Below are 22,838 nucleotides of genomic sequence, written 5' to 3'. Positions count from 1 at the left end.
TAAGAGTGCAGGCAGGATTCCTGTAACAGGGTGGCACAAACAGCCTGAGAAGAAAGATGGTCACCCAGCCTGTTAGCCTATTAGTTCTCTGTTAGAGAGCTGTGATCAATACGGCATGTGGCCATCCTAGTCACAGTCATTGAACTAAGCATTGTTTGTAGCATAGAATCTCTTTGACTAGTTGTTCTTGTACAAGGAGACAAATCAACTATAAGCAGACTTGCTATTGGAAACAGACTTTTCTATAGGGATAACAGGGGTGACAGCAAAATTTCAGAATATAATCCAGCAATCCAGCTGTAGTACCAGACCAGGGTCGTGTAGGCTCCCTGCTCATTCAGATTAACACTTTGGTCACTAGATCATGGGGAGGTCAGGAGGAGAGGAGGAGTCTGAGTAGGGAATAAGGGTATCCAGGATGTCAAGGACAGCATAGGAAGTGCTTGGGACAGAGACTTTTTGCCACCTAGTATTGTAGCATTTCAATAACAGTGTGGTTGAATTTTGCATATCAGGTCACCGTCAGCCTTCCAGGTGATAAGTTTGTCCTCACTCATATTCTATCTTCTTATCCTCCTAAGACCAAACACACACATATATCAGACAGATATCCCCATTTTACAATGAGGAAATTGAGACTCAGATAGGGCAGGCCACGAGAACCAGTGGTGAAGCTGAGATGTAAAGCCAGGACTGACTGACTCCAAAGACAAAGCCATTAAGACTAAAATCGTTACACAACATTATTCACTGATGTTCTTTAATATCTCTAAGGGATTGTGCAGATATTATTCAGTTCTTGCAGCAACCTTATAAAGTAGTGTGACCTTATCATCAGTTCCCTTTGCAGGTTTGGGAAACCTCAGGTTTAGAGAAGTGACAGTGAAAGAATGAAGAAGATCGGAAGCTCATTAGGTTGTAGAATCTGGATTCACATACTGTCCAGCTTCCTGATTATAGAACCCCTGTCTGCTACCATGACATGCTACCCTAAAGTCCGTAATTGTACATTTTTGAGAACACTGTCCCAACAATACTTGCTTGTTTCTGCAAAGATGGCTGTGGTAATACATGGCCAGTGGTCATGCATTTAGAGTTGTTCTTCCTGGCACTGGATTAGCACTCAGCCAGTTACCTTCTCCTACCTGTTTCTCCTTAAAATCAATGACAAGCATTTGATCGTCAATTAACTGGGATTAGAGGGCGGTCTGTGGCCATGCCATGGAACCACATTAATCCAAGTATGGGGAGTGATACTCTGACTTAGGCCCTGAAATCCATGTGTTTTATGTACCATTTATGTTAATTTGGAATTTCTTTTCTGGGAGTAGTGTTTTGACCTTGTATCAAATACTTTATTTAAATACAGACAAATAAATCCTTTATGTTGCCTGTATCCAATATCCTAGACTAGGTACAAATGTCACTTTTTCCCAGAAGCCTTCCTCACCTGCTCCAGGCAGAACCAGTTAGACTCTTTTCTGTGCCTAACACAATTTATTACTGTAGTCTACCTAAATTGTGCCACAATTATGTGTTTATGTTTCAGATTGACCCATAAGGACTATGACCTATTAATCTTTTTCTACCCATCAGCTCAGATTATGTGTGGCACATCGTGTCAACAAAACAACTGTTCACTTAATTAACTAATTAATACTCCCACTAAAAAATAAAGTATATGTTCACTAGTTTGGAAAGGAATTTGGAGATATCATTTATAGTGCTGGATATGATGGTAATATTTAGTCTGTTTTGGAACTCTGTATTTGGACAATGAAGGTTTAAAAATTCTCATATATTATATAACATTTATAAATCTGTTTTACTCCTTTGTAAATATAATATTTTGTATTTAATTGAAAAAATTCCCTGGGGTAAAAATAGTATTCAACAACTTAATTAAAATTATACAGATATTTAAGATGGTGATATTGATGCGTGCTTGTGTGGCTCAGTCAGTTGAGCATCTGACTCTTGATTTTGGCTCAGGTCATGAACTCAGGGTCATGAGATCAACCCCTGCATCGGGCTCCTGCTTGGTGGGGAGTCCACTTGAGATTCTTTCCCTCTCCCTCCCTCGCTGCCCCTCCCCTCCTCTCTCAAATAATAAATAAGTAAATCTTAAAAAAATAAAATAAAATGGTGATGTTGATCTGTACATATTTACATGGCAAATGTTTGTGATATATTATTGAGTAAAGAGATTAGGAAATAGCAATTAAGGTATGATCTTATTTTTGTAAAAAAATTTTACATAGTTATGGGAAAAATCTAGAATAATAATATTTATATCCTTTCTTTATAATGAATGACTACAAAGTTCCAGGCATGGAATTAAGTGCCTTTACATGTTATTTTAATCCCCACAATAATTCCATTTAATCATTCATCATTAACTGATTCAGCATTCAGTGTATATTTCTTGTCCCAGGCACTGTGCTAAATATTAGATACAACTGTGAACCAGATGGACACAGCATCCAGTGCTTTATATATGATAAAACCTAACCCTACAGATGAAAATTAGAGAGGTTGTCCCACCCATCAGAGGTCCTCTGGGCCAGCTTCTGTTTTAACTAAGTAAACAGAGACTCACAAGGCTCCCTAGGCTCCAGGTGCCATCAGTCTATTCAGGTGGATACAGCACAGGAACTACAGTTTCCCAGGGCAGGGTTAGGTGTTCCTTCTGTGTGAGTTCTTCCTGCAGTTTTTGTGCAGTTCATACAGTCCTCCAGTGGCTCTTGTCTTTGGTCCCTCAGATGATGCCTCAAGGAGGTGAGATCCACACTAGGTGGGTGCAGGAGCCCCAATCCCCCAAGTAACAGTTCCACATGTATAGTGTTCAGGGTTCTCATAAGAATCACTACAACCATCAGGTATTCTGTTCATTACAGTTTGCTCCAATGTGAAGGAAGTTTTCAATCACGAGTCATTTCAATCATAAGCAATGCTACCTAGAAACACACTTAACGTTTTACTCCTAATAGATTATAAGGGAAACAGAACTAGAGAGTGTACCAAAGGATTCTCATATGGAAGGGGATAGGATTTTGTTAAGGAGGTATCCAGCAAGCAAGTGGCAGAATGGATTTGAACTTAAGTCTTTCTGACTCCAAAGTCTAGCTTCTACACTTTCCTGCCAGAGATACCAAAAATGATCTCTGGGAGGAGAGGTTTCAGACAACTTTTACTTTCTTCGTCATACTTTCTGAATTCTCAGACATTTTTTTTGTAATGAGCATGAAGTTCTTTTGTAATCAGAAATAAATGTTTTTATTAAAAAGACTAACAACATGAAAACATGCTTTTGCTATAGCATTAAGTGAAAGTAGCCAGAAACAAATGATATATGCACTTGCATTGTGATTAGGATGATGTAAAAAGAGAGATGCATGAGGAAGAAGCTAAGCAAAAATATAAAGCAGTCCTAACAATAGTTGAGTCAGAATGGTTGGCTTGTGAAGGGCTTTATTTATTTATCTATTTATTTTTCTGTTTTCCAGATTTTCTATGAAATGCTTATGTTATTCTTGGAATAAAATGAAATGCATTTAGTAAAATAGAAAAGGAAATATATTTAGTTTATAAAATGTTTGAAATGTAAAAACCAGGCAAACATTATACAAGGTCATAGACTTACTTCTGTGTTTTGTTTTTTGTATAGGTGAATATACTTAAGTAAAATTTAATTATTTTAGGGGTTCAGAGTTCTTAAATTATTTCTAAACACACCCATGGACATAAGATGGGAAGCTGAATTAGAGAGCAGTTCTGTTCCATTCCTGATAGTCACCCATATAACTTGAAGAATTTGCCCAGTGCTCTTGCTTTGTGTCCCCTCCCTCACACCACTATTTCAGAGTGTTACTGTAACTTCCCTAGGTCTGGGTTCACATGGGAATACCATCGCTAAACTCCTTTCACATGTTATTTATCTATAGTTATTTTAGTAAGGCTTACTTTTCTTTCAAAACTCACATTTTGGGCTTTATATGATCCTTCTTTAGCCAGGGACTCATATAATTGGATAGCTGCTGTTATGTTTTGCATGCCAAAATTTCCAAATAGCAAAGCATCAGCCATTTTCTCCATAGCTTTCAAGTTTCCCATGTCAGCTGCTTTGGCAAAGAACACGTAGGCTCTGTTTCAAAAATATGAAGGTAGAGGTTTATCAAAAATGTTTTTCTGCTCCCTCCTTCACACTACTTCTCTCTAACAAGTAGGACAAAGTTGTCATTGCTACTAATGACAGTTTAGCTGAAGTCCATCACATCTATAGATCAGTAGGGTGTTTTTCAGCCCTACATTATCTAAGATTATAATTTCAGATATATCTAACAAATAGTGAAGCTGCTGAAAAGGAGAAATATATAGGATACATCATGCTTCAAGCTTATTCACCAAGTGAAAAATTGAGTCACTTGTCCTAAAATAGTGAACTCTCCCATGGTCACCCACATTATATGATTTGTTTTACAAAATGAACTCTGAAATATATAACAATATAATCAAAAATAATCAAAACTGGAATGTCACATCTAGAAAGCTACTATCATGAAAACAACAGTCCCTTTGTATTCTGAAATAATTGTCTAAGACAGAACATATTCCTCAGCATGCAAAGTCAGACTGTGTCGAAAACCAATAACCAAATAAAACCCAATGGTTATTAGGGCTCTAAAGTCTTGACTGCCTGGTTCAAAATCTGGCTCCACCACTTACTAGTTTGAGAGCTTCAGGCAAGTTATTTAACTTCTTTGTGCCTCTTTCATCTATGGAGTGGGGATAACAATAGCACTTACTTCATAGGGTTGCTGGGAAGATTCAGTGAGATAATCCATGTTAAGGGCTTGGCATAGTACCTGGTACATAGCAAGCACTCAATAAATTTAGCTATTATTATTATTATTATTATTATTAGGACTACTGCATAAATTCTAAAGTTTTATAGCATGGTAATTGTTCTCCTGTAATTAGTGGGTAAATGGTATGAAAATTTGGTGATTATAAATATAGATGCCATAGGATTGCCTTACATTGCATTTTCTGAATCCCGCTCAGAAATCACCTGGACCTGATCTGTATAACAAGTAGTGATGGAGAGTCTTGCAAGGTCAAAACCTGTGTCAGACAGAGAGTACTTTTGGGATTTATTTTTACTTTTATAACTTCCTTTTTGGTAGTGGTAAGAACAGAAAGCATTAACCTCTACTGGTAACCTTGACTCAAATACAGGAACAAATACACAAATCTACCATTGCTACTCAGAAGGATCAGGAGACTCAGCTTTATGTACCACCTATCTATGCTGATGCTAAAATAATTTGCTCTTGGTGGATGGAGCAGAATAGAATGGGTTCGGACTGAGTGTTACCACGTAGGCTTTAGGGTCCTGGATGGCAACACCGGGAGTAGACTCCAGCGGGACAATAGAAGCCAGGTGGTCAAGCAAGCAAGCTAATATTCTAGGGACCAGAAGGCAAATAAGACAGAAGGTCTAAAGGTCAATGAATGCAAAAGTCTGGCACTCAGAGAGGCTTGACAACGGGACACAGACTCCCTGAAGTCATTCTGCCACATGGTTTGCTGCTGCAACCACATAGCCTGCTGGGATTAGAAGGGCACCCACATGGACCAGGGCAGAGAAATTCGAGATGGGCTGCAGGAGCCAGCAGTATATCCATTCACTGATCCCCGGGGGCAACAAAAGCTCACAAAACCAATCTGTCTAGGTGTTTTTAATTCTAAGGGAGGGGTGGATACCTCGGTCCCCTGTCAAGAAAGTCTGAGGTGATATAAAGAATAATAGAAGCAGGATCCAGGGCTGAAGAAAGCTGTTGGTAAATTAGGTAGGATTGAGATCTGGGTTATAATCCCCAAGAGGGAAAAAGTAGGAGAAACTGGGCAACATTAGCAGTTCCCCAAAAGAAAGTTCAGTTAGATATCTGGATAACTTCTAAAGAACCTGGTACTGGATGCTAAGGTAGGTGCTGGGGAAGGAGGAGACTATTGGCATCTCTAGGATTCATCAGAAACTTGGTGTAGGGCAGCAGCTTATCTCCAAATCTTCTTTGCTGATGGGGAGTAATTCTTAATGACAGCTAACCCTGGTTGTCTCTGAGGCTTGACTCCTGTAGACAAGTCTGTGTCTCCCTGACACATGCTTGCTTAACATCTGTACTTCTAACAGCACTGATTTGTTAAACAATTTATAGCTGAATGAGTGAATGAATGAACGGATGGATGAATGAATGAATTGGGTCAAGATGTCGATGTGGATGAGCCAAAAGGACTAGTAGCCTCTGTTTTGTACCAGAAGTGGTGGAGCAAGGAGGACAGAGGATTGAGGAATGAATGGGAGAGAAATGATTCCTCTGTGGTCAGTAGGGTGTTCATTTTTCTTTCGCCTGTCCAAAATCTTTGAGATGGCTAGACCTGGATGTAACTGACTTAAGAGAAGAGCAGACCATCCTGATATTTGGAGGAATTTCATTCAGCTTTCCCACAAATTCCTGAAATCTCTTGTTATGAGCAGATTTGGTTTCAGTCCTCTATTAACTCAGAAGGGTCAGGGGACTCAGCTTTATGCATCCTCTCATGTACCTATGCTGCTGCAAAAATAAGCTGCTTTTGGGGCACTTGGCTGACTCAGTTGGTGGAGCATGTGACTCTTGATCTTGGGGTTGTGAGTTCAAGCTCCATGTTGGGTGTAGAGATTACTTAAAAATAAAATCTTAAAAAAAAAAAGCTGCTTTTCTGGCACTCTTGGGCAAGGACAGGCTGGGCAAGAATAGCCTGAGATTGAATGACACCTAGGTGTCATGAAGGCACCTTCACTGCTGGGTAATCTGCTTTCGGGGCTGGGTTTTCTCCCCATGCTTTAAGCCAAAGAGGAAAGTACCCATCCAGGTTAAGAGGATAGTTACTTGGGAGCTTCCAAGAGTGATTTTGTCCCATCGGACTGAATCTAGGGTTTCCTTGAATTTAACAGGGCATACCCAGTGAGCCCCTCATTTTGTGTTCACCTGCTATTGACAGAGCTAATCTGAAACCTCAGGGACCAGCCCCTTTACAGAATTCCATTGTTCTTTTATCTAGCTGGGCTGGGTTGAGATTTCTCTATTCTTACTCATCTACTCAGTGAGCTTCTGAGTGAGCAGACTTCCCTATCAGGCTGGATTATATTTTGGGGGTCTGATTTAACCCCATCCGCATCATGACAGCCCCCAGAGATGCTCAGCATGAGACCCAGGTTTTGCAAGGGATGGTTTCCTCTGCTTTTATAAGGAGCTTCTAATTTAACTTCCCCTAGAGAGATGACCGACTACTTTACTTCCTTCTTCTTGTCACTTTGGAAGACTTATAGAATATTTTTCAACTTCCATTTCCTCCTCTGTAATTTGGGGATAACAATTTATGAGTCACAATATCCATTGTGAGCAATGAATGCTATTCCACACAAAAATGCCCAGAAAAATAAGTAGCACGAAGAAGGAGCTTAATAAATGGAAGTTCTTCAGAGTTGAATGCCCCTTTATTCTCTACACTTGTATGCTCTTCTGGGAAGCTTTGAGCTTTAAGAAAGAATTCAGGGACTCTGCTGCTGCCCTGTCTAGGAATGGTTACCACAGCACTGGGATGCTTCCCCCAGAGTTGCTATGCCTAATCTGTGTGCAAACAAAAGATGTCTCCTTGTTGGAGGTCCAGAGACTGTTCTTTTTATTATTGCTTTAAGACACACTTGTTTTCTTCTCTCCCATACCTTCTGCTTACCATTTAGAGGACTAGAGATAAAGATAACAAATGCTTATCTTCTGCTTACTATGCGTTGGGCATTGTTCTTTTTTTTTAAAAAAAGATTTTATTTATTTATTTGAGAGAGAGAGAAAGAGAGATAGAGAGTACAAGAGGGAAGAGGGTCAGAGGGAGAAGCAGACTCCCCGCTGAGCGGGGACCCTGATGTGGGACTCGATCCCAGGACTCCAGGATCATGACCTGAACCGAAGGCAGTTGCTTAACCAACTGAGCCACCCAGGTGCCCGCATTGGGCATTGTTCTAAGAGCCTAACAGTACTATCCAGAACGCAAGCAGGTTAAGTAACTTGCCCAGAGATAACACAGCCAATGATTAGGATTTGACCTCAATGAGGTTTTAATGGAGACTTTAGGGGTGACCTCATGTTGTGTCCCTCTACTGGGGGACAAGATATTTCTGCCTCCCCTTTAGACAAAGTAGACAAGTGAAAAGAGAAATGATGAACATGGAGTGAGACCATGTGGCCACAGCTTGGTTACTTCCCAGCTGTGTATTTGTGATCACCTCACTTTAACATCCTTGAATCTCTGTTCCCAACTGTTTAAAGGGGGGAAATGAAGCTCTTCTTAATTCATAAGGCTGTTCTGGGGATAAGATGGAATCACATACATGAAAGTGCTTTGAAAACCATAAAGTGCTTTACAAATGCTGAGTTAGGCAGAATAAAGCATTCTAAAACAACCACTCTAATGCAAATAACATTTTATTTCATTTGAAATACCTAATAAACTCAAAACAGAGTATTTTTGCCTGAATACTCAGATTAATGCCTTAATTCTGCATCTCACTTAAAGTGCAGGGACCACAATTTCACATACAATTCTGTTTGTTTAGGCTGATAATTTTAGGATTCATTAAACATCAGTTGATCCTTTTAAAAACAAAAGCTTATGGGCAAATAAACTTGTTATCCCAATAAGCTTTTAATGACAAACTAGATTTTGGATTGTTCTTTTTTCTCAGCCAGGAATTTAAGTTGGCTTAGGTAACTGGACAAAGACTTACTCTGCTTTTTGTTTTTGGTTTTTAGACTGCTGGAGAATCTTGATGCCCGTCTTGAACAGCTGGTCTCCTTCATCTGTGAAATTTTTCTTTGCTTGCTTTCTTACTACATATGGACAAACAAGGAAAAATAACATGATTTTTATGTTTTATATTTTTAAAATAATGTGCTGCCTTATTAGTTTGGGTTTTGCTCATGAAGGGGTTCAGATGAGCCTCCCCAAAATGTGCCACTTTGGCATGTGGATTATTTTGAGCTGAAGCTAATCAAGGCCAAAAAAGACTCAGGAAGAGCTTTTTACCTCCCCCTTAATTGCCTCTAAGAGTTTAGATAGAGAGCCTGGTCCAGGAAGAGGGTTATCACCAGAGATAACTATGAAGAGTATGGGCTAGGTGTGGTAAGGCGAGGGGAGGTTGGCAGGCATGTTTATTCAACTTCCTCTCTGCCCTATTGTCTCTGCATGGTATGACAATCATTTGTTTACCAAACATTTGCTCTTCCCATCTTCCTGTGAATTGTCTTCCTTCTCTTTGAAGCCCCAGACCCTTACCTCCTTCTTAGCTCAGGATGGCTTATAAGCCTCAATTGCCCATGCATATGAAATTAAATTTGTTTTCCTCCTATTGATCTGTCTTATGTCAATTTAATTGATAAACCAGCCAAAAGAACCTAGAAGGGTAGGTTTACACTACCCTTACACTCCTTATTTTTTAACTTCTGCCTTTCAAGAAGATCACCTTGCTTTTAGTCAGAAGGTGGAAGCTACCTGCAAAAACTACCCTCTTCCTGTCTTCTGTGAAAGCGTCTTGTGGAGGGTGGAGGAGATAGAAACATGCTTCTGATGGTAGGAGGGAGAGACATGCTCCCAGTCTGGGAAAGAGATGCAAGTTTCTGCAAATATAAAGCAGGACGCAAGGCCTCCAGGGAAAGGGGCTGTTTGGTGCACCCTAAAGAAAGGATCTTAGACACCACGATCTCATCTCTCAGACTCCTTTGTCTGATCATGGCCCATAAACCTTAGAACTGTAAGATTCTAAGAGAACATGAGGATGTGAGCAATGGGCATCTAGAAAAATAGTGTGCATCCAGGACTGGAGGAGAGAATCTCCCTGAAAATTTTGCTCTGCCCAAGCCTCCTTCTTCTTCCCTGACAGCCTTTCTAAGACCTTGGGAAAAGACACAGAGAGAGTACCAATAACAACTTGTCTTTTGGGGATGGGGACTCAGAATTAATTTTATAGGATTTAAAGAATGTAAAGAAATGGAATTTTACCTGCTACAATAATGATATTTCTCAAACATTTATATAACACATTATAATTTTCAAACCACTGTCATCAGTTTACAGATGTGGAAAGCTATTTGGAGGGACAGTCAGCTTTACAGCCTCCATTCTATCCCCAGGGTGCACATGCACACCCCCACCCCAATACTCTTCCACATCACAGCACAATGCCTCTTGAAGTCCATTATGACACTCAGTGAAACCTCTGATTAGGTGAGCCATGCCTGAAACCATTTTAAAAGTGGCATTTTGAGATTTGATGCTTCATTAACAAGACCACAAAAATCTTTAAGTGGTTCCTGTTTTTCTTCTTCCTGACAAACCATCAGAGTTGTTCAATTTCTTTTTTAAATTAAAAAATGTTTTTAACTTAAAAGTTAATTTGCAATTATTTTGAATGCTTCAAGTTATCCAATCAATTCAGTAACATCAGACACTTTTAGCATCTAAATTCTGCTTTGAGTTATATGCTATCTATAGTCTTGATTAAAGAGGAAAAATAATGGGAATAACCTACATATGAGAAATGATTTACCACTACAGATTTCTACCCATGGCTTTTATTTGTAATTCTTTTTTTGGCTTCCTAAATGTATTGAAATAAAGTTTTCTTTACTATAAGAGGGCTCAATGATCAGATAAAGTTACCTTGACAACACTTTAATTTCTTTTTTATGTTTAACAATTTCCAAATTGGGGGAAAGCACAGTCAGGAAATGACTTGAGGAGACCATTCTGAGCCTGATGTAAAGGACCTTCCTGAATCTGGAATCCTCTGAACAGCCAACTAGTGGATGCCTGTTGTTCTGTCCTGATAAGGGCTCAAAGCTGACTTGAGAAGTGGTGGGGATGAGCCTCAGGAATAAAAGAGGGCAGAGTAGGTACGCCAGAGCACTATTTCACACAGCAGCAGATATGGGAAGTGCTTCAACTAGATGAATTTGTATTTCAGTGTTTGTCAGAGACATAATTTATAGAGAGTTCTTGACATGTTATTACTTCTGCAGTCTTAATTATTATTTTATGACTATCTTGGATGTTGTTTCAGGCTGAATTGTGTCCCCCCTAAATTCATATGCTGAAGTCCTATCCCCCAGTATCTCAGAATGTAACTTTATTTGGAGATAAGGTCTTTAAAGAGGTGATTAAGTTAAAATGAGGTCATTAGGGTGGGGTCCTAATCCAACATGACTAGTGTCCTTATAAGAAGACAGAGAGACATCAGGGGCATGCAGGCACTAAGAAAAGGCTATGTAAGGACACACTGAGAAGGTGGCCATCCATAAGCCAAGGAGAGAAGCCTCAGAATGAAACCAAACTTGCTGACACTTTGATCATGGACCTCCAGCCTCCAGAACTGTGAGAAAATAAATTTCTGCTGGTTAAGTCACCTTACCTGTGGTATTTTATTATAATATCCTTAGCAAAGTAATACAGATGGCAACTCTGGATCTCATGGAAAACAACCTGCTCCTTCTCCCTGCGGGAAGGGATGCACCCAGCTCAGCTTCCCATGAGATCAGTGGCTACCTTTTTAAAAAACAGGAAGGACTGGGGCACCTAGGTGGCTCAGTCGGTTAAGCAGCTGCCTTTGGCTCAGGTCACGATCCCAAGGTCCTGGGATCGAGCCCCATATCAGGCTCCTTGCTCAGCAGGGAGCCTGCTTTTCCCCTGCCTGCCACTCCCCCTGCTTGTGCTTGCTCTCTTCTTCTCTGTGTGTCAAATACATAAAATCTTAAAAACAAAACAAAAAAAAAACCAGGAAAGACTATAATTTCTCACGGTCCCCCAATGTCTCCAGGTGCTGGACATCTGACTTTCCTAGGGAGCTGGGTACCCAAGTAGCCCACCTCTGACAAGGTCACTTTCTCATGATTATACTCTAGGTAGGCAGTTTAGTAGGTAGACCTTCCATGTGTCCAGCAATCCTGGGACCCAGCTCACCTCTCTGTGAGATGATGGGAGAACTGGGGTTCTGTGCCTTCTCTTGCTGACCCTCCTACTATAAATTTCTCTATCAAGTCTATTCCTTAATCCCTGTCACTTGTTGTGGAATTCATGAAGAATCCTCTTGTTGATAATGAATAGAAGCAAAGCTTTGGAACAAAAAGGGCCCACTTGCTTGCTGCAGATATTAAAGAAAAAGAAAAGAGCTGAAAACAACTTATTCTCTGTCATTCATACATTTACTTGTCCATTTAATTGGTATGAATTGAATACTTACCATGTGTTAGACACAAGGCTAGATGTTGTGTTTCCAAAGATGATGGAGACGCTGTCTCAGCCTGGCAGTGGAGACAGACATGTTTACCAAAAATTACAATGCCATGTGGTAGGTACTCTGTAATAAGGCACTGTGGGAGTACAGAAGTCTTCTTTGTAAGCAATAGAAACGTAATCTGATTGACTTAGGCAAAAGGAACTTACTGGGAGGCTGTTGAAAGCTCATAAAATCAGTGGGGTCGGTCAGGAATCAAAGTTCTCTGGAAGCAGAGACAGATGCTGCTACAGGGATGGATTGAAATCCAATCCTTTTAGGATCTTCCCCTCTTTGCTCCAGACTCCATGATGATTCTGAGGGGTCTAATTAGGGAAGACAAGGCTTCTCATTACATTCCTATAAGAATGTATTCACTGGGGAACACTTAATTCCTCAAAAGGAAATTGGGATGGTGAGAAAAGTAAAATGGATGATGGGAAGCTGCCAAACAGCACATGCCCACTTAAGCACCCTACTCTCGCTAAGGGAAATAAAGAAATCTTCACAGATGAACGGACAATTTAGAGAGTTCTTGAAAGGTAGATAGGAGTTTGTCAGGCCAAGAAGACGAAACTGGCATTCCATTTGGAGGAAACAATCTACACAAATGAACCATGGGTATGAAACAATGAGAGGGGCTGGTGTGTCCTAAATAAAGAGTGAGGGCTTGAGGGTTATGTTTGACCATGTGGTCCAGGCTGGTTGTGTGAGTAAGTGATACTGAGGGGAGTGGAGAGAGGGGTGAAAAGGGAGTGGGGGAAGTGAACTGAGGTCATTGTGAAGGTGAAGGCAAGTTTGATAGGAGAAAGAGAAGGAGAAGTGGCAGGAAGGTGGCTCTGATCAGACAATTATTTTGGAGTTTGAAATTATATTGATGAAATATCTCTGCATGTGGCTGGTAAATGACTGATGAGAAATAGACACAAAGATTATTAGAATTGAGGAGGTTTAGCAATTAAGACAAAGTCTTCCATATGGATATTTAGCCCCTGCAGGGTACTGGTGGCCTCTAGCCATTAACTGATTGATGTGAGGGTAACAGCCTAACCCCTTGCCTATGGGAAGGGAGAAATCCTCTAGTGCAATTCACTCTTTTTAAAAAAATATTTGTTTATTTCGGAGAGAGAGAAAGCATGAGTGAGAGAGAGCAGGCGCAGGGGAGAGGGGCAGAGGGAGAGGGAAGAAGCAGACTCCCCGCTGAACAGGGAGCCCGATGTGGGGCTCAATCTCAGGACGCTGAGATCATGACCTGAGCTGAAGGCAGACGCTTAACCCACTGAGCCACCCAGGTGCCTGCAATTCACTCTTAAAGCCCTAAACTTCTCCTGAGACCCTATCTTTGCCCAACTCCTTCCCTTGCCCTTCCTGCATTCCTCACTCACTTCTGTTTCACATATCATAAACAAATACCATTTAAATCATCTAAAATAACAAAAGGAAAAAGAACAATAGATTCATGATTTTGAATCTCAAATTATAGTTACCTCAAAAATGACATAAAGGATCATTGAGAGTTAAAGGAATTAAAAATTAAGCTAGGAGATGAATGTCTTTTAGTCTGACTAAAAATCAGGTGCTTTCAACATTAAAATGATAGAAAGAGATAAAAATGGGAAGTTCTTTCCCTTCCAGAAAATCTTGCCTACACAGACACTGTATCTTTCTTACTTAATTTCAATTGAATTTGATATAAACCAACTTCAGCATCTGATTTTCTGAATAATGCATCAGAAGAGCTCTTCACATTTGCCCTTATTGTGTGCCAGGAAGATACAATACAAGATAAGGAGGGAGAATCATGATCCATTACTAAAAATAACATTCCATCTAAAAAAGAATGACTCAGCAAAGAGTTTAGTCAGATAAAGATGTGATCAACTCAAATGCACTTGGATAAGAGCACAGAGATTTACAATAATCAAGTTTATTCACAGTGTCCCCAGATCATTGTTGTCAAACATAAATACCTTCACTGGTAGTGCTAGGAAATAGTAGACAAATTGTGTAATAAGTAGAAAAAAATTCTCTCCTCAAATAACTACTAAGCAAAACTTGAAATAACAAGGATTCGGACTTTCAAAGACTAATTCACTGCCTAAAACACTTAATTTAGGAGAAAGAAATATGGTTTATAAAACAAGTGAAGCATCAAAACCAATAATTATGGTGTTAAAATAAAAGCTAACGTATAAACCACCTAGGCACTGGGCAGTTTTTTTTTTACTGATGGTTAAGAGCAAGTGGATATTATCATTCTTGTTTTACAGATGAAATGATATAGGCACAGAGAGGTTAACCTGCCCAACGTCATATAGTTGGTACCTGGTAGGCAAGGATTCAAATGTAGGCAGTCTTGCTCATACTGCTTCTCAGAGCTACACAAAATGCAGAATTATGTGAGAAACACGAAGTTACTATCAATTACTGAAAAATTTGAAAAAAAATGGGTCCAAAATACATTAAAAAATAAATTTATTGTAATTTAAGTATTTTAAACAATGGGTAGTTTATAGTTACATTTCTTTTATCGGACATTATTGAGAAATGTCTTTCATATAAATCGTTTTTTCCTACTAGATGAGTCATATCCCTTTTTATCTTGACTGTTTTATGATGGAAATCTGTCTGAAAAGTATACAATATATTCGTCCACCTTCCCCAACAGAAGATAATGAGCATGATTTAACCTGGTCTTGATGATTCAGATCATCATTATGCACAGCTGATCATACCCACTCCAGTTGGTTTGGACATCATTACTTAAGAAGACAGTACTTGTGGGAGACCTTGGATAATGGGAAGTCCTTCAGTAATGAGTGGGAGCAAAAGGGACAAGAAAAAGATGGTGACATGCTGTATTCAAGGCCCTCTGGGGGGTGAGGGTACCTGCAGTCTGGGTAGATAATTAGCAGCACTTGCTAATTTTCATCACCTTCATTACTGTTTCCCAAAGAGTACATGAGATAATTTTAAGTGGTACACACACAAACTTTAAAATTTTGACAGTTAATATACTTAATATATATTCATCTATAGATTCTACTTGTCACAAGTGATACTACTTTTTATTTTTTCTCTAAAAAATTAACCATGAAAAAAAATTAACCATGAAATATTTCAAACATACAAAGAAATCCAGAAAACATATCTCAGCATAACCCTCCTACTTCACACAATTTAACAGATGGTAACATTTTGCCTTGTTTGTTTTAGGTATCTCTCTAAGGAAACAGAATGGTACAGACATGCTCAAAGCCTCCTTCCAACATCCTTTCCCCTTGTTCCCTCTTCAGAGGTATCTATTATCCTGAAGTTGCTACGTAGCTCTTTTACTACATATATGTATCCAATATTATTTCCATGTTTTATATAAATAGCATCATACTATATATTCTTTTGCAACTTGCTTTTTCACTTTTTGAGATGTATCTGGATACAAGTAGGCTTCATTCAATCATTTTAATCAGGGCCAACTGGTCAAAATTCTTTGTGTGAATAGACCAGTTTATCTATTCATTCATCCTTATTTATCCTACTCATTCCACAGATATTAGCTTTTTCCATTTCAGTGTTACCAAAACCAATTCTGCAATGAAAATCCCTGCACACATTTTCTGATACAGATGTGTGAGAATTTCTGTAGGATATATTTCTAAAAGTACATGTGCTGAGTGTAGCATATAGAAATCTTAAATCTTACTAGATATTACTATATTTCTCTCTATTTTTTAAGATTTTATTTATTTATTTGACAGAGAGAGACACAGTGAGAGAGGGAACACAAGCAGGGGGAGTGGGAGAGGGAGAAGCAGGCTTCCCGTGGAGCAGGGAGCCCGATGCGGGGCTCAATCCCAGGACCCTGGGATCATGACCTGAGCTGAAGGCAGACGCTTAACGACTGAGCCACCCAAACACCCCAGTATATTTCTTTTTTTAAAAAGATTTTTATTTATTTATTTGATAGAGACACAGTGAGAGAGGGAACACAAGCAGGGGGAGTGGGAGAGGGAGAAGCAGGCTTCCTGCTGAGCAGGGACCCTGATGAGGGGCTCCATCCCAGGACTCTGGGATCATGACCTGAGTCAAAGGCAGACGCTTAAGGACTGAGCCACCCAGGCGCCCCTATATTTCTCTTCAAAGAGGTTGTCTCAAACATATACTCCCAACAGTAATGTATAAGGTTCTCATTTCCTTAAATTCTGGGTCATTCATGGGGTTGTCTAACCTTTAAGTTTTGCCAATCTGTTGTGAAATGATAAATCTTTGTTATCAAACTTGCATTTCTGCAATTACTAGTTAAATATATTTATTGGTCTTTGTTTTTTTTCCTCTGCTAAGAATTGTCTATTTGTATCCTTTGTTCAGTTTTCTACTTGGTTTTCCTGTTGATTTGTAGGTGTTCTCTATACAACCAAATACTAATTCTTTGTTGACTCTATTTGTTACAATATCTTCTTTTAGTCTGTGGGGCTTTTTTTTTTCACTTTATAATTAAAAATACCTATTAAAAATTTTAATTTTAAGGTAGTTAAGTTTATGAATTTTGTCATCATGGTTTTACTTTTGTCTTTTCTTTTCTTTTTTTTTTAATTTATTTGTCAGAGAAAGAGAGAGAGAGTACACAAGCAGGGGGAGCAGCAGGCTCCCTGCAGAGCAAGGAGCCCGATGCGGGACTCGATCCAAGGACCCTGGGATCATGACCTGAGCTGAAGGCAGATGCTTAACTGACTGCCACCCAGGTGTCTCTTACTTTTGTCTTTTCTAAGAATTCCTTTTTTATGCCAATATCATAACATTTTTTTCTAAAATTATTAAAGTCTTGATATTCATATTTAGATCTTTTATCCATCCAGAAGTTAGTTTTGTGCATGAGCTGAGAATGGGATCTGATCTTAATCTTCCAAATGAGAATCAGTTGCCTGCATACAATCTGTTTGTTCTTTCCCAGTTGATTTGTAATGCCACCCCTGTCATATACCAAATTCCCCTGTATATATGGGACTGATTCTAGACTCTTTTCTTTTTTTAATCCATATGTCAATATCATATTGTTTATACAAATATCATTTTATAGTAAGAATCTAGTGGGGCAAGTTCCACTTCTCATTCTAAGTCAGAAGTATCTTGGCTATCTTTAGACTTGTTTTCATATATACTTTTAAAATTAGTTTGTCAATGTTTATGAAAATCCCTTTGGGAAATTTCTAACTAATTTGGCAAGAAGTGATATTTTAGAATTTTGAGACTTCCCATTCATAAACACAATAACTCTTTAGTTATACAGGTGTTTTTTATATTATTCAATAAAGTTTTATGCTTTTACTCTTCTTAAACATCTTATAGATCTTTTAGATTTATTCTTAGGTATATTTTAGTGTTTATTGCTATTTTAAATAATATTTTAGTAATTTCATTTTCAGTTGTTTTTTGGTATCATATACAGAAAGGCTATTGATTTTTATATATTAATTTTTAAATTCAGCAACTTTGCCAAGCTCTATTAATTCTCATGGTTTAATAGATTTTCCTGAATTTTTCAACATAGACATTGTATCATTCTGGTGAATTATTCCTTTGAACACTACATGATGAAGCTTTCTCCCTATTTGTGCCTTTACCTTGAAGTCTATATATTGTCTGAAATTAATATCAGATTTCTTTTTAGTATTGCCTATGATATCATTTCCATTAACTAACTTTCATGTTTTAAGTATACCTCTTGCAAACAGCATATATTTATGACATTTTTATTTTAATCTAAGAGTTTCTGTCCTTAAACTCATATTTTCTTTCTGGGCTGCATTCAGGGCAGTATTTTCTGATCTTTCTCTAGTTCATTAATCTTTCCTTCCACAGTGTCTAATCTTCTATTTAAGTCATTAATTTAAGCTCACTTAATTTAAATGAACATACTTTTCATTTTTCTTAGTTCTATTTGATTCTTTTGCACAGAAGCCTATTCCTTTTTCATGATGCCTTCTCTTTTTTCTTATAGTTTCTCAACCATTTAAAAATATATTTATTCCATAATTTTTTTTACATCATTGTTTTACTATATCAAACTTGGCGGTGCTATGCCTTATGCACATGTGTGTATATGGGCGCAGGCATATGCAAACTGACTCTCACTGGTAGCTTTTTTTTTCTGAGTAGATTTTTCTTTTTAACTTGGTGCATTTTATAAAATTTTCTTGTAAGTTCACCCAACAAGACTTTTTATGTAGGAATTGTGGGAATGTTTTTCTAAAGTGGTTTTGTGTTGCTTCTGTCATTTTCTAGACTTACCTTACTTTGGAAGGAAATTTTTATATGTTAACATGAACGTATTTACAAAAAAAAAAAATCAGGTAATCAGGTAGCATAAATTTAAATTCAAATCTGTATAAGGTACAAGGTTGTGATGTAGGGTTTCCCAGGGAGATGTTTTTCCCTGTGAAAGCCTAAATAGAGGAAGAGTTTCCTTGATATTTTCATAAAATGGTAGATGGTTTATGTTTTTCCCTAGTCTCCCTTTCGCTGCATGTACAATTCTGTAAAACTCTCAGTTTTATTCATAGCTCTTCATCCCAACTGCTTTGTCAAAAATCCTAATGTCTTTTTGATTTTCCCAGCCTGGGATTTAAAATCCGATCCTCATGCTTTACCAGCTCTGATCACAGTTTGCCAAAACATCAACTAACATCCTTATTTTTCATTATTTCTAGCACCTGGGGATTTCAGTTTCCTGTGAACCCAGCTCTGCATTAGAGAGAAAGAGAAAGAGAGAGAGAAAGAGAGAGAGAGGGCTTGGCATATTTTAGGCATTATTTTTAGGTATTTGTAGCAGCAGGATTTTCATATTGGATTAGTCCACCATTTTGCTAGAATGGGAGATCTTTAGTAATTTTCTTTTAAAATCAAACTCATTTGCAAAAAACTTGTATTGATTTAAAGAAAAAATGTCAGTAATAGGAAAGGTATTAAATGGTATGCAGTTGGGGTTCCCTGATAAGCAAACTCTAAGAGTTCAGAATGTTTATTAAGAAGTGCCCCTGGGAAGCACCCTGGGGAAAAAGTTGGATTGGGCAGAGGGAGAAGTTGTGATGCCTTGACCCCACTGGGTGCTCTGGAGCTAAAGTGTCTCTTCTAATGCATCCCAAGTTAGGCTGAGATGGTCAGGACTTCATGTTCCTGAATTGATTAGTCATTGGAAGTTGGCTGCCCCAGGGAGGAAGCCTAACTTTGGGCTATGTTGCTCTCTTTGCACCTGAGACAGCGCCTTCACTGCTGAAGTCTATCTGTGAACTACACTTCCAGTAATTGGTCAAGTATCTCATTGAAGGGGGGGAGGGGATATGAATGGCACTTCACAGTGTCCTCCACATATATTCCAAAAGTTAATAAAGTGGAATACATATGATAAACTTAGCCTAGCTGGTCAAAGACCCTAGAAGTGATAAAAAAGAATGGCAAGACTAGCTTAAAACAAGATTCCAAGACAACCTTCTCCAACCAAGAACACGGTAGTGATCTAGTGATCTGATCTGATCACCAAAATTAATGATAATTAATTCCCCCCCCAAAAAAATGCCAGTAAGGACCTGTCAGGAAGGACATAGAAGGTAGTGTTCCAGTTGTCAGCAGGAATATGCTCCATTGTTCCCAATGTATGATTAATTATTGATTTGTCTTGCTAACAATTTATGAGACTAAATTCTGACTTAGAATTACTTGTTGAAGTTATAGTGATAAGATACCCTGAGGGAAAATGAACATGACATTAAAAAACAAACTGGAATGGATGTGAAAGCATTGTGTTCAACTGTAAAACAATATTCAAATATACTCTAAAAATGTAAGGCTCTCTTATTTTTCTGTAGCACCTCTAGTGTAGTATATTGTAGAGAATGCTGAAATTGGAGTTAGAAGACCTGACTTTACATCCTAGCTCTACACAAAAGGAATTCTACTCAATATTTGTTAATATTAATATTTAATGAATCAATATTTAATCAGCAAATATTGATTCATATTAAGTATGTGACAGATAAAATGCCAGGCACAGATCTTGCCTTGAAGTAATGGGAGTACAAATGCTATTGGTTATTATTTGACAAATTCTAGGTAGGGGGCCAAGTGGTAGAGGACTGAAATTGGGTAAACAGTTCCTCTGTTTTCATGGAGAAATATATTAATATTCTAGAAACAGTTTGATGTTAATCCCTTTGATTTCTCTAATAGATTATTATACATGGTTTGTGAGCCTTGAGTTAAGGAGACATGGTCACTAAGAATTAGGAAAGGTTTTTGAGAATGTGAGGTTAAATCCCATTTCTCTTATCTGGAGGACTAGTAAGTTTGGGGAACAGCACTTTTATAAAACACCTATACTCCATCTTTTATGATATCCTGTGTGCAAAATGCTGAAACAGGAATGGAATGAGAGTAGAATTGAACAAGGTTTTCACCCAGCTTGATAACCATGTGTTCATTCCACAGCTTCTAAAGTTCAAACCCTCCCTCTAGAGCAGGTTACTTTTCCATGGCTTTCTCTAATTTCTTAACTCCTGATTCCAGAGGTACTGTTCCTGGACTGTCTCACATGGACCCACAGTGAAACCAACAGCTCTTCAAGTTGTCCCAAAAGAATCTTCACTCTTGAAAAGCATTAATTACGAATATAGATTTTTACCAACAATTTCATAGAGCAAATTGCAAAGATGATTAATTCCAAGAACAAAAACAACTTTAATGGTCATCTTAGGCATCACTGATTTTAAAATATCAGTTGGGTTCCCAACTTTGGAGTTTTACTGGTTTCTTGTTAGCACAATCAATAACCATCTTTCTGGCTCCTTATGTCTGCTCTCTCCATATTTGTTCTCCCATTCTCTTTTCTTTTCACTCTTGCAAAAATAACAAAATTCTTCTCCCTGGATCTGCAGTGCAATTTCTTTCCATGTGTGAATACTTGGAATCAGCTGACACCAGGTCTCTTTGAGGAGCTGGAGGTGGGGGATCAGGAAGGGATGTTTGCCTACCTTCTATCCACAAATACTCAACCTCATCATATATAGATTTTTACCTGGTTGATTAGTGGGTATATATAATTCTAGAGATTTATGGTAGATTATTGTTGGCTCTAAGCTCTAAACTTGGCCCTATCTTGCTAACTCCTCTAAGAAAAACCTGAGCAAAAGATTGGAAGGCATATAAAAATTTTGAGTGACAGAAAACTAGGAGACGATAACTGATGAATTAATTGATGTAATCGATAGGTTGGAAGAGTCCAAAGTAAACACAATGAAATGTAATAGACGTGTAAAATCTTATACCTAGATTCAAAAATTTAGATGAAAACATACAGATTAGGAGATATTTGGCTATGATGGACAATTTTATCTGTCTACTTGGCTTGGCTACACTCCTATTATTACATCAAACACTAATCTATTTGTTGCTGTGAGGGTATTTTGTGGATGTGATTAATACCCACAAGCAAGTGAAGGAGATAAGCTGTGTTTGCCTGATTTAATCAGTTAAAAGGTTTTAAGAATGGTACTGGGGTTTCCCTGAAGAAGAAAAAATTCAGCTCCTCCCAGAGAGTTCCAGCTTGCTCTTCTTGACAAACTCCCTTATGGATTCGGACTTGCCTAGCCAGCTCCCACAATCAAATCAGCCAATTCCTTGTAATAAATCCTTTAATATATATCTCCTACTGGTTCTTTTTTTCCAGTTGAACCCTGACTGATACACTGGCTTAGTACTTTTAGGTGAGAAAAAGATTTCAATTTGCTCTAAGCTTGTTAAGAATCATCACTGTGAGTGGGTGCCCAAAACAACAAATAGGATCTTAGAAACAATATGCACAAGCTTCACTATTTGGGGAGGGAGGGCAACAACTCCAGTGGAGGAGTCCACAGAGGGGTTGTTCTGTCCAGCTCCCACTGCCATAATTTAATACAGACTAACACCTAAGATCACTGTTAGGAAATGGTTCTGGTTTAATGTTAATAACTCTATAAGAAATAAATGTATTAAATAATGTCATAAGTTGTGTTTTATGATATTGTGAGCTTAGTCACAGACATCTACCTAGGAGCTGCCTTAAATATCTGATGAAAGAAATTAGACTAGATAACCTCCAAATTTCCCCAATTAATTCTAAGATTCTGCAATTTTAGTTTTTTTTCTCATTGTATATATTTATTGAGATATAATTTAAAAGTTGTCTCCAGCTTTACTGAGATATAAGTGTAAGGTGTATGATGTGTTGATTTGATACATTTATATATTGCAAAATGGTTACTGCCAGTGGCATTAGCTGATGCTTCCGTCCTGTCACATGATTTTTTTTTGTGGTGTATGTTATACAATATTACAGTTCTGTGTCTTTGGATGAATTTATACATGCAGGTTCCTGCCATCTGAATTACAACATGAAACATCCCCATCGCAATAGTTTGTTGATCAACTCTTGCCACTCAGTTCC

At 38.2% G+C, this 22,838-nt stretch overlaps 1 protein-coding gene across 1 annotated transcript in view; it reads right to left on the bottom strand.

Annotated features, from left to right (window-relative positions):
* Positions 1-22,838, bottom strand: part of SEL1L2 (SEL1L2 adaptor subunit of SYVN1 ubiquitin ligase) — a 136,004-nt gene that overhangs the window by 67,330 nt on the left and 45,836 nt on the right. The window contains exons 4-5 of the mRNA XM_028112980.1: positions 8,825-8,927; positions 3,982-4,144 (exon numbers count right to left, since the gene is read on the bottom strand). Of these exons, the coding sequence (XP_027968781.1) occupies positions 3,982-4,144; positions 8,825-8,927 (266 nt within the window). The remainder of the gene's footprint in view (positions 1-3,981; positions 4,145-8,824; positions 8,928-22,838) is intronic.

Source organism: Eumetopias jubatus, unplaced genomic scaffold (assembly GCF_037043125.1).
Source record: "Eumetopias jubatus isolate StellerSeaLion01/CBP00866 unplaced genomic scaffold, mEumJub1_p1.0 scaffold_9, whole genome shotgun sequence".
NCBI lineage: Eukaryota > Metazoa > Chordata > Mammalia > Carnivora > Otariidae > Eumetopias > Eumetopias jubatus.
The sequence above is the reverse complement of the archived record's forward strand: the minus strand, read 5'-3'. Positions and strand labels throughout refer to the sequence as shown.